At 32.2% G+C, this 13,982-nt stretch overlaps 1 protein-coding gene across 1 annotated transcript in view; it reads right to left on the reverse strand.

Annotated features, from left to right (window-relative positions):
* Positions 1-610: 610 nt before the first annotated feature.
* The window catches only part of LOC145297060 (sodium-coupled monocarboxylate transporter 1-like), an 80,968-nt gene continuing 67,596 nt past the window's right edge, over positions 611-13,982 (reverse strand). Inside the window, exon 6 of the mRNA XM_080143287.1 lies at positions 611-639. Within this exon, the coding sequence (XP_079999413.1) occupies positions 611-639 (29 nt within the window). The remainder of the gene's footprint in view (positions 640-13,982) is intronic.

A 13,982-nucleotide genomic window follows, 5' to 3' on the forward strand; every position in this document is an offset into this window, starting at 1 on the left:
TTAACTTAGCTCATATGCGTAGATCGCCATATGATGACTAGATCACTCTGACTGACGTTAAAAGAATTTAAAAAGAATAAATGTTTAATTTCAACTATATCTCTCGCGGTTTTCGGTAGCCGAGTGGTTCGGGTCCTTGCTAATGAAGCCAGACATCAAATTTGCCACCAGAGTTCGAATCTTCTGACTGGCGTTAATCATGACACTCTGCACTGATGATTCTCGAAAGGATGAAACACTAGTGCCTGTAGGTATTTAATTATTATAGTAAATAATTATATATATATATATATATATATATATATATATATATATATATATATATATATATCATGATTTTTAGGTGTACAGAATTTAAATATTGCAATCATGAAGGGAAGACCTTTATTAGAACGTTAATGCTATCCTCTCAAAAAGATGTCCTACCCCCCCTCATAATAATAATAATAATAATAATAATAATAATAATAATTTAATTTACAATTTTATGATTCGTATTTCCGGGCAAAGAATTAAAAAAATCTACCATATGAATGGTAGTTGTTTGTGCGCATGTATGTGCAGCTAAAAACCGAAAACTATAAAACAAACACCCATAAAGTTGATATCTTCATCTGTGTTGTCCCGGATGAATAATATCTAAAAGTTAAAAAAAAAAAAAAAAAAAAAACTATTGATTTTTGAAGAGTCAACTGAGACAGGTTTCGTGAGGTGCGGGGTCGCTTTTTCAGTCATTTGGAAAAAAAATTGCCGCCTCATTCTTTAAATAAAGGAGAATTGTGTGTGTGTGTGTTTGTGTGTGTGTATGTGTATGTGTATGTGTGTGTGTGTGTGTGTGTGTGTGTGTGTGTGTGTGTGTGTTCATCTAGATAGGAATCATGTGCAGAGGAGAAACAGAGGGCTGGGAGGATGGAAGGAGGGGATACGGGGAGAAAAGGGTACAGAGAAAACAGAACACTGGATAGACATGGGTAGAGAGATAGAAGTTTTAATAGATATACTTTTGTGCCGGGCAGCACTGGGTAGCCCTGCTAATAATAAATGAAAAACAAAAATACAAACAAACAACATGATCTAATAGTAAGGACAAAAAAATAAAAACAAAAGACGTTAACTTACTATCGTTGTATAAATAGCCGATGCCAAAGCAACGACGATAATTGACGACCAGAGCGGGAAACCCGTCACTGAAAGATAAATAAAACTACTTATATATATATATATATATATATATATATATATATATATATATATATATATATATATATATATATATATATATATAAACTTTATAAACATTGGAAACTTTACAAACAAGGAGTTTATGCTGATCGATCAACGTTTCAACAATTTCATGTTTCGTCAGGACTCCGAGTGAATCACGCAGTCAGAAAATAAAATAATCTTTATTTATTTTGTTTATATAATTTTACTTATATAAATGCTCTTTATCTGCATTGAGCAATTTGACAGACATATTGGTTTTAGTTTATTCTAACAATATACCTGAACTTAATCAATTCATATATATATATATATATATATATATATATATATATATATATATATATATATATATATATATATATATTGCTTTTTAGAAAATAGCCGGCAAACCCCGAGGGGACCCTTTTATCAACATACTCATCAGGAGTTAATCGTTGATCTATATAAATAAAATATCTCGCAAAAACAGACTTAATGGGGTGTGCGTGTAAAAGAGAGAATTTTTTTTAATTTACAGGTACACCCAAGTAAGTCTGTTTTTGCGAGATATTTTATTTATTTATTTATTTTCTGTAGACCAACGATTAACTCCTGAAAAAGTCTGTTAATGAAAGGAGCTCCTCGGGTTTTGCCGGATATTTTCTTCAAAGCAATATATATATATATATATATATATATATATATATATATATATATATATTTTTATAAAGTAATAGGGTTCGTGTGTTTCTGTCTGTGTGTACAGCTCTCCATCATCAACGAAATATAAAGGAGGTAAGAGGGTAGATCTCTCCTGGTAGAGAAACATTAGAACCCATTTTAGGATGTTTCTGTTATAGGAGACATAAGAATCTTTGCCTAATTTCTTTATATACTATTCTACAAACCACCCCCATATCGAATGACTTATGCTCATTTGCATATCACATTATATTAAATCTCTTTAACTAATTACCTCGACCTTATTACATATTGGAAATATTCTAATCATTTCAACTGTACTATTTACAAAATCTATTTAACATTTAATCTATCTTCTATCTTCTATCTATCTATATCTATATCTATCTTCTATATATATCTATAAAAACAGAGATGTGTGTGTGCCACAGACGATTTCTGATTGGTTAATCCAATAATCACATCTCCTAAAAATCAATCGTTTCTACGCTCTTACCTTTACCATAAAATATTATGGCTTTATTTATTGTCCATCTTGGAAGGGTTTAATTTTTTAATAACTTGTTATTTACAAATTAAAAAAATACGAAACTATTATACGAAACTAAACTACACGAAATACGCGCACACACGCACACACACACGTTCACTACCGTCACGTTGTTATGGCAACCAAACCCGCTGACTTCTTTTTCTCATTTCACTCGTGGTCTTAAATTCATTTCGGGTTTGTATTACTGTACACATAGATTCGAATAAGTTGCAAAAAAACAAATATATAACAAATAAATGTTATCAAAAGCAAATTTTTCGTGTTTTTATTCAATTTAACATGTTTATTCAGCTCGAAAAGCATACAGTGTTTACCGATGTATTGGAAAATTCAAGATGGCGGCCGATTCTCTCTTTAACACGGTAAGTTTGGAAAAAGGTGTAATAAATAAAAAACCGGTTAAAATACTGTTAAAAACTCGCTCAATATATGTTACCGTGACATAGGTTGACATATATTCGGCGGGTTTTTAATAGTATTTTGTATAGTTTTTTATTTATAACACCTTTTCCCAAACTTACGGTGTTAAAGAATGTGTGAGACGCCATCTTGAATTTTCCAACACATCGGTAAACACTGTATTATTTTCGAGCTGAATAAACATGTTAAATTGAATAAAAACACAAAAAATATATCCAGTTTTTATCGGTTTTTTACCTTCTCTGCAGAAGTACAAAAAAAAAAAACAAACAAAAAAAAAACGGAAGGTACTTTTACAGAATGTTAAACTAACCCTAACCGATGTTTTATGTTTAGTTTAGGAAAAGTCAGAAGAAATAAAAGTCATTATTGCATGAAATATACGTATTTAGTTGAAGTATTGTTTATGTCAATTCTTTCGAAGAAATTTAGCAAGAATACCTGTAAACCAGGAAATCGGTAAAATGTCATCATGGATGAATACTTGTCTATTATAATTTCTACCCTTGACAAAAACTTAGCCATAACAAAAGAGATTTATTGTTCAGATTGTTTTTGAGATTGATTTCTAAAAAGATATTTTATAAATAAAATCGACTTTAAAATTAAAGACTTAAATTACAATAATTGAATTTAAACATTCTTATTTCAATATTTGGCACATAACACCTGCAAAAATGATCACAATGTCAGGATTTCATTTTATTTCAGAATCGATGGCAAATACTAATATTTAACATTAGTTTATCATTTAAGCCGATAAAAAGCCCTTTTTTTTCCGAGTCATAAAAGGATTTGGAGTTTCCTAATCAACCTTTCGGGTGCAGTTGCACGCTCTCAAAATAACTAAAGTGTTGGCTTTAAAAAAATTGGTTCATTAAAACTAAACAGGTTTAGTTTTAATAAAAAAAAAAAAAAAATTAAAAAAAAATCGCTTTGGTAATTAGATATGTCGTATGGTTATCCCTAATCGCTGAATAAAACCGCTAACGAGTTGAATGATTACGACATAAAATTAAACTCGGGTTCCTGAAACGGAAACTTCGTTTGTTTTTGTTTTTTTCTTATCAATATATTTACATTGTTATTTTGTTTTCATTTTCAATCATTCGAACAGTTTTCTTTTTCAAGTAATCCAAGTTACAAAATTCCCACTGTTTACTATGCTAAAATCACAATGACTAATGTATACCTATTAACCCTTATCCTTGAGTGGCCTCTGGGCCTTGATAAGTGGTGACACCCATGTAAAAAAAAAAAAAAAAAATCACTCGAACAGTTTTCTTTTTATAATGTACAGTTTTAAAAGTTTAAAAACGATATAGTTTTTACTTCAGGAAAATTAATGGGTCAGTTTTTACGATGTGCCCTGTTAAAATACTGTTAAAAACTCGCTCAATATATGTTACCGTGACATAGGTTGACATATATTCGGCGGGTTTTTAATAGTATTTTGTATAGTTTTTTATTTATAACACCTTTTCCCAAACTTACGGTGTTAAAGAGGGTGTGAGACGCCATCTTGAATTTTCCAACACATCGGTAAACACTGTATGTTTTTCGAGCTGAATAAATATATTACATTGAATAAAAACACAAAAAAGATATCCAGTTAGGTAGAAAAGTAACTTATCTTGCCTTTGATAACATTTATTTATATATTTGTTTTTGACTATTTTTTCGAATCTATGTGTACAGTAATCTTGCCAGGATGCGGAGGAAAATGAATGAAGGGGGAGGGGAATAAAATAAAAACATTTTGGAAACAGAGTAAGCTTGAAAGAATTGCTTTGCACAGAAAGAAATTAATGAAAAAATAAAATTAAATTTCTTTTCTTTCTTGATTTTTTTTTTAGTTTTTTATGAAAAAGGAAGTCAAAATTAAGACTATAAAAAACAATTTTTATTAAGAGCGAACCTCAGTCGTCAGGTCTGTAAAAAAAGACGTGGAATAATAAATGTTTTCTAATACAAATTGTTTTTACTTATGTGTTCATTTGTCTCTTTGAAGTTCGTTTGTTTAATATATCGGTTTGCAATATAATTTTGTCATTCTGTCAGACTCAAATTTTAAATCTATATATCTATAAAAGTGAAAGTGTGTGTGTGTGTGTGTGTGTGTGTGTCTGTGTACATTTCCCTACGAAATAACTCTGTCAATTTTTAGTCTACAGACTCGAAATTTGATATACAGGGTACTGAGATTTGGAAAAATCTATGTGACCGGTTTTTAGCCAGAAATTTGGCGATTAAGGGGTCAAAGTTCAACGATTTGAGCTTTGAGAACTCTACCAAACTTCTCCGACAATTTTGGGTCTACACATTTTAAATTTTAGATATAGCTTCCGTGGACATGGATCTAACTTAATAACTTGATTTGAGCCCAAAACAATAAATTTTCAGGGGTCATAATAGGGGTCAAAGTTTAAAAAATTACCCCCTTTTTTTTTGCTCAGCATACACCTCCAAACACCCGGGCAACGCCGGGCACCCATGCTAGTATATATATATATTTATTATTTTTAAAAACAGTAATCTACGGACACGCGTGTTTCAGAGCCCTACTCCTCTTCAGCGTAGCTTGACTGTTGTTGGGATTATGTATTTCAGTCCAGTGCCCTAACCCATTACACTATGATTCCATAGACAATTTACTGTTTACTTTTTTATCGTTTATCTGTTTACATAGTTTTTGTTGTTGATTTTTTTAAAACGATATTAAGGTTATCGTCTCCGCCTCACAGATCCGGTATATATATATATATATATATATATATATATATATATATATATATATATATATATATATATATATATATATATTCATACGACCAGAATCAGGAAAGAATCACATTTTTATATTTAAATTTATTTATTTCTGTGAATCTTTTCTTTATTTTCATACGCACGTTTTGCAACCCTATACGCGCGCGCACACACACACACATATGGGTGTGTGTGTGCATGTATATACATATAGGCGTGTATGTGTTTGTGCGTACGCATGTATGTTCATAAAGAATGCTTAGCATATTTAACGACAGCGCACACAAATGATTCATCGAAACATGTACTAGTATCTTTTTACTGAAAAACCTTTTTGAACATCAGAATGAATATATTGTTTTGCGTTTTTGTTCATTATTGTGTTTATCTCTAAACTGTTCAATTTTGAAAGCCAGATTACTCCTCTCCTCTTCATTTAATCTGTAATTATATGGCCAGCTATATTTTATTTTGAAATATAAAAACATATGGAGTTAAACAATATTCCTGCTAGAGTACAAGTAACGCATTTCCACAAATACCGTACGCTTTCCCGTATAAGAACTCCTGTATTTTCATTTATAGAGAGCTTATAAAAACTTTATACATGCGTGTCGTAGAATCCAGGTTGTTGACTCGTTTGTGGCCATAAAACTTGAACGTTCAGATTTTAACCCTGCGTTAGTCCGCTGGGGTGTTTTGTCACACCAATATTGTTTAAGTTGGCAACTTATTTCCTTTCCTCTCTCCTGACTCAGCAAAGGTATAGCACATCTGGTGTTGAGCCTGGCCTTAAAAAAAAAAAATGCGCGCGCACACACACACACACACACACACACACACACACACACACACACACACACACACACACACACACACACACACACACACACACACACACACACACACACACACACGCACGCACGCACGCACGCACGCACGCACGCACGCTCGCACGCACGCACACACACACTTAAAAAAAAAAAAGAAAAATTGTAAATATGTTTTTCAAAACGCTGGGGAGTTAGTAATTAGGTTTAACCCCACAGGGTGAATGTGGTATTGTGGTTAATGTTGCCAGTTCAGAGTAATACTACATAGTCAAAAAAAGTTACTATAGTCACAAAAACCCTGTACCCTCCTCCTCCCCAATTTCTTATAGTGACTTGTGCCTAAATTTGTTTTGTTTTGAACTTTATTTTTTTGATTTTTTGATATTTTTTATTAAACCTTTGAAATTGTATTTTCTTTCCCGAAATTAATTATATAAATAATATATGTTCTGTAATAATTGATCCTTGGTCAATATAAGGGAAACCCTTCATACTGAGACAATTACTATTTATTTGGACATTGGCGTAGTGTCCCCTTTTAGGGGGAGCTGTTTTTCCCCTACATTAAAAACTATATTGTGTCTATTTTGCTTTTGTGGGAGAAGCAAATAAATAAAACACGTGGTATGGCGCAGTTGTATCTCAGTTTTCCTTGACTTTACTTTGTACTTCTAGGGTGTTAAGTCACCCCAGCTGACTAACATAGGTATGGTTTTATGATTTATATATTTTAGTATTTTTTTTTTAGTGGGAATGAAAATTTGTAGATATAAGCGCATATTATGTATCATTAGGCTACTCTGTAATATTTAATATAGAATTAATGTTTTGGTATTTTCTTTATTATAAATTTTGTATTGGATTATTATTTTATTTACAATTTATTGCTCTTTCAGTCTTGTAACTATGAGCTTAACCATGTTTGCAACACACAGATGACTAACGCAGGGTTAAAAACAGAAATTTTATTTTGATTTCATCAATTTTAATATTTAATACTCATCCATATTTTATTTACTTCAGTCATATTTAGATGTTGGAATTTGTATCGTCTGGAACACTTCTACTGTTGCATTTTGGGAGTTACTTTTGAATGTTTTTTTTTTTTTACTTTTTTATATGTATGCATGACACACATTTTTTTCCATTTGAAAATGCTCACCAAAATCCGTTTCCAGTTATGTTTCGTCGTGAAAGGATGTGTTACATTCACCTCTAATTCAAGAGATTTTTTTCCCCACCTTATTACTGCAGAAAGCTTCTCGGAAACTCCTGTTTCCGTAGATGAATCCTCATTGTGGGGAGTTTGTACAAATTCCTAGTTGGGTACTTCTAAAAGAAATTACAGATTCGATCCAATTACTGTCAACGCAATATCCTGCATCCTGTGGGTATTTTTAAATAAATGTGACCTAAATCTAAGATCTTTTAATTTTTCCTTAGTTTTATAATTTATTTTATTATTTTATATTAATATCAACAAGATACAAGTGATTCAAAGAGTTCAACAGGGATTGTAGATATATCATGAACCAGCAGGATAACTATATTTTTTACGAAATAATCATGCTATAAACATTTTTGTATTCAGGTGTATAAACACACCATGGGACTAACCATGTTTGAAAAATCATAGGTGACTAACGCAAGGTTAAGAATATATAAAAATATTCTTTTTTTTTTTTTAAGGGAGATAAATTTTATATTAGATTTATATGAATTTTATATTAGATTTATATGAATTTTATATTAGATTTATATGAATTTTATATTAGATTTATATGAATTTTATATTAGATTTATATGAATTTTATATTTGATTTATATGCAAAATGATCTCTCACTTTAAAGTATAGTTTATAGTTGCTGTTTTATCTCTTTTTTACTGCTAATTTTATCCTGTTTATATGTAATCGCCTATAAAGTTTCATTTTGTTGTTTTGTTTTATAGTAAATCAACCTTTTTGGGTTATTTAATGTGTGTGTGTGTGTGTGTGTGTGTGTGTGTGTGTGTGTGGCATTCATTCTAGGTGGGTTGCTATTGACTTTTCACTGGCAATGACCATTGGTTTTTACTGGAATTTGGGTGGCAATAAGCCTCCCCAAGATCCCAGTACCCTTTGCACCCATCCATCTGGGTGTTCCAAACATGGTTAGTCTCATGGGGTGTTTCTACACCCCATGGGACTAACCATGTTTGGAACACACCCCATGGGACTAACCATGCTTGGAATACCCAGATGACTAACGCAGGGTTAATAACGTTAATTTAAAGCAGAAGAATAGCCACAGAGAACAGAGACCATTTTGTTTTAGTTTGCGCGGGCGTATGTGAAAGAAAGAGAGAGAAAAGGAGAAGAAGAAGAAGAAGAAGAAGAAGAAGAAGAAGAAGAAGAGAGAGGAACAAATAGATAGATGGATGGATGGATGGTCACGTCGTATGCGCCACCCCCTCCTCCATTAAGAAATGCAGCTGGACGTGCCGCACGTTCGTCCTTGAAATCTCGTCTGCTTAGAGATAGAGTAGTATCGTTCGGAAGTCACGTGGTTACGTGACTTTCGGTTTGACGACCTTTAAACTTTTCCACTCGAACACGGCCCTCATTATTTGACAGAGATTTTTTTTTAAAAGAATAATTTTAATAATTTAATCGTCTAACTGATAAAAGACAATTGAATAAACTATTGTTAAACTAGTTTTCATAAATTATACAGGCTGTCCACGATGGTTTGGATATCATCTCTGAAAACCTATGCCATACACTGCATAATAATGTTAACATACTGGTTCTCGTCAGATCACCGAAGTTAAGAAATGCTGAGCCTGGATAGTACCAGATGGGTGACCATTTTGGAATTCTAGGTGTTGTATGTGCCATCCGCTTATCTCGGCATTGTTTTCAGTCGTCCTGAACTTCCACTTGCCACTGGTATTAAACAATGCTTGCTCAAGAGAGGTGTGGTTGGAGATTGCGCAACTCTTGCCGCAAAAATGTTACCCTTACAGTGGGTATCCATAATCTATCAAGACTGAAGAGAACTACCACCACATCCTGGACAAGGCAGGAGACGCTAGAGCAATAGCCCTTAATATTAAAAGTATTTGAAAAAGCATGAAAGTTTTATCATGAAAATGGGTGCATACAGTATTACTGGAAGAATATCTATAATATGAATTCACATGCCTGTTTAAATGTATGTATGTATGTTTATGTCTCTGCCTAAAACTTTCGACAGAGGCGACGAATTTCCACGAGATCGGTATCATTTTGAAGATCGACCTTTCGGACGACAAATATCGACAAATTGGCTAAAAAGCATTAATTCTTTTATCCTTTTTTCTAAAGGGAGGGGTCGCTTTTTTCGACGATATTTTCGCGGATATTTTCGAAAGTCATCGCCTCTTTTCGATTGTCTAGTCTTAATTTAAACATTTGTCACTTCCGGTTTGGCGATGGATGCAACAGCAAAGACGCCACGTTTTTTTTTTTTTTTTTTTCACGTTCCTTTCCTCCTTCGTGTTATGGGTTCGAGCCTGCCTGCCTACTACTACTTTTTTTTGTTTTGTTTTTTGATGAGCACAACTCCAAACACCCGGACAACGCCGGGGTCTCAGGCTAGTTTTATATAATTTAATCCTTCTTAGCTAAAAGAAAGATTCAGGTTGCTGTCGATGGCTGCACATCTAAACAGTATGAAATTAACGCAGGTGTAACTCAGGGGTATTATTTCTGATTTTCATAAAGTATTGATATATCTGGGTTAGTGATGGGACGATTCCAATATTTTTTTTTTTCGAATTACCGATTCCTTACTAAATTCCCGATTCCGATTTCGATTCCTTATACATCTCTTAATATTGAATTATAGAGTTGTTGTTTTATAGATCTTTTAATATTTAGAGTTGTTTTTTTTTTTTCAATTACCGTAAAAGCATAAGTTAAATGTGCAGCTATTTTCTGAAACGTAAAATTTAGTGATGGGACGATTCCAATATTTTCCCGATTCCGATACAATTACCGATTCCGTACTAAATTCCCGATTCCGATACAATAACTGATTCCGATTCCGTTTTTTTTTTTTATAAACCTTTAACTATTTAATTATAGAGTTGTTATTTTTCCCCTCATGTTAAACGTTGAACGAAACGAAGAAAAAAAAAAAAGAAAAAACAAACAAAAAAATACACTTGTGGGTGATCATCTATCGATTTGAGTTTTACTAGTAGTAAAAAAAATCAATAAATATTTATTTTATCATCATTACCAGCAATAGAAGATTTTGCCTTAAACACATTCAAATAAAAGAAACAATTAAAAGAATCGTTTTGGCATCGGAAAATATGCACACATGTTTCCGATTCCGATACCCACAAATTCAGATTAATCGTCCCAGCACTAGTAAAAATACTCTAATGGGATGGTGACCTATCGATTTTAGTTTTGCTGGTAGTTTAAAATCAATAAATATTTATTATTTTACTATTACTATCAGCAGTGAAAGATTTTGCTTAAACATATTCAAATAAAAAAAGTGACAATTAAAGGAATCGTTTTCGGCATCGGAAAATAGGCAAAAAATTTTCCGATTCCGATACTATATTTGTAAAATGTTCGATTTTTCCTGATTCCTGATTAATCGTCCCAACACTAATATGGGTATATATGCTGGTAACACTATGCTCTATTCTCGACAAGTGGACCAAACGAACACACACACACATCCACGTCAATGGCGGAATCCTAAGAAAATGACAAAAATGCTACAAACAAAAATGTACTTTTCTATAAAAATTATAAGAAACCTTTTCATCCACTATGGCTAATAACACTCTAGGCGAGAGTCTATAATTTAAACTCTTCGCCCTAACATTCACAGGTTACATGAATTAGAACAAATATTTAAAAGACATTGTCAAGGCTGCCGCAAGGAAAGAGGTCTTCCTTTACTGTGCTAAAACAGTTTTCACATCTGTCAGTATCTCATATATCTACAAAACCACACTTCTCCCATGTATGAAGTATTAATTTTTCTGCCTCCATCACTACTTTTTCTCTCTCTTGCCTCTACTTTCTTTTTTCTTTTATTATTTGTTCTCCTTTAATGATCCTCATTATTTCTTAGTGATCCCGATATTCTTTTTACCATAACTAACTTATATACTACCATTCAGATAGACTGCCATTCCGATTTCTATTCTCCTATTCTTTCCTTTTCATTCACTTACGCTTGAATCTCTCTTCCTTGTTATATTTTAATAATTTAATATTTCAAAGTTTTTATTCTTGTATTTTATATCTGCTTTAATAGATCTTAATATATACTTCCTTCATTTCCAATCTGAATGTTCTTAAATCAGTGTATATAATATATATATATATATATATATATATATATATATATATATATATATATATATATATATATATATATATATATATATATATATAACATGAGTGCCCGGCGTTGCCCGGTTGTTTGGAGGTGTATGATGAGCAAAAAAAAAAAAAAAAAAAAAATTGGGCTCAAATCAAGTTATTAAGTTAGATCCATGTCCAAGGGACCTATATCTAAAATTTCAAGTGTTTAGACCCAAAATTGCCGGAGGAGTTTGGTAGATTTCTCAAAGGTCAAATCGTTGAACTTTGACCCTTTAACAGCCAAATTTCTGGCCGACAATCGATATCAAAGATTTTCCCAAATCTCAGTACCCTGTATATCAAATTTCGAGATAAATGCAACTGTAGATACCGCACACTTTGCCCACTTCAAAATAAATGTCTAACCAAAAGCATAGTTTACCATGCCACAATATTTGCGAAAGAAAACCCGAACAACAAGAAATATTACGTAGGTATGACTTCCTTAGATTTCAAAACTCGATATTATGACCACAAAAGTACATTCAACAATAAAAAACACCGTATGAAAACAAAGCTAGCAAACAAATACTGGGAATTCAAGGAAAGTGGACGTTTGCCGGTAGTCGAATGGTAAATAGTAAGACAAGCAAACACCTGTAGAGACCTAGACGACCCATGTAGACTATGCCTTCATGAAAAATTTGCTATCCTGTATTTAAAGAACCACAACATCTATTAAACTGTAGGAGAAAAATAGCGAACAACTGTGTTCACAGGATAAAATTTACTCTAGGATTGAGATACAAAATAACTTTAAAACTAACAAAAACAATAGAAAATAAACAGATAAATAAATAAAACAAATAAACATTCATATACATAAACTATCATACATATATATGTATGTATGTATGTATGTATGTATGTATGTATATATATATATATATATATATATATATATATATATATATATATATATATATATATATATATATATATATATATATATGAACGTTGTGGATTTGTGCCGTTATGAACGCGTTTTCATTTTAAAACCTGTACAACCGGCGAAGCGAACGTCTCTCTATTCTATCTTCTGTGTATTTGGGATTGTTTTATTCTTTTATTCATGTTGAATTCACCTATTCGTAACAACCATCATCGTCGTCGTCATGAACGTTGAGGATTTGTGCCGTTATGAACGCGTTTTCTATTTTAAAAACTGTACAACCGGAGAAGCGAACATCTCTCTATTCTATCTTCTGTGTATTTGGGATTGTTTTACTCTTTTATTCATGTTGAATTCACATATTCGTAAAAGCCATCATCATCGTCATGATAAATGCTCCTTCATATATATCCTACATGTACGTGTATGTGTACGTGTGTGTGCATATGTATGTACATGAGTGTATTTATGAACGTATGAGTGTATGTGCATGTTGTCATGTATATTTATTCTTGCGTATATATGTTTGCGTGCATCTGTTTTTATGCATGCTTGTATATGTACGTGTATATCTTTATTTCGATATGTGTGTGGGGTGGAGAGGACTCCCAAAATCCCTGTTAAGGCAACCCCTCTGGGTGAAGCAAATCTCTGATTAAAAAGAATACATAAAGCGGGAGACCAGTACCCGCATTAAGCTGGTCTGCAGTTTGATTTGTTGCTGGCTATCTTGCTCATGCTTGTTGCTGGATCTCGACATTTTGAACCGAGAGAGAGACTTAGCTGTTGTACAAAGCTAAAACTCTGTAACATCATCTTTGTATAGATACTTCCTCAGGCATTTGTCTATAAAAATTGTCCGTGGCGATGGAAAAAGTGTCACGTGTGTAGCCCTGAAATGCTGGAAGCATGTAATAATTGATCTGCCATCATTCTATATATGATATATGTGTGTGTGTGTGTGTATGTATGAATGTAAATATATGTACTAGTGTATGTATGTGTATGTATACCTATTTGTATATGTATGTATATATGTATGTGTGTATATATTTTTATTTATTTATTTATTGTGTATACATGTTTGTGCGTTTGTATGTATATACGTATATATATTTGTGTGTATGTACACGTATATATGCATATATATGTATGCGTATAGGTGCATATATATGTATGTGCACGTATAT

The sequence above is a fragment of the Euprymna scolopes genome, chromosome 17, assembly GCF_053919585.1.
Source record: "Euprymna scolopes isolate OS-2025 chromosome 17, ASM5391958v1, whole genome shotgun sequence".
Classification (NCBI taxonomy): Eukaryota; Metazoa; Mollusca; class Cephalopoda; order Sepiida; family Sepiolidae; genus Euprymna; species Euprymna scolopes.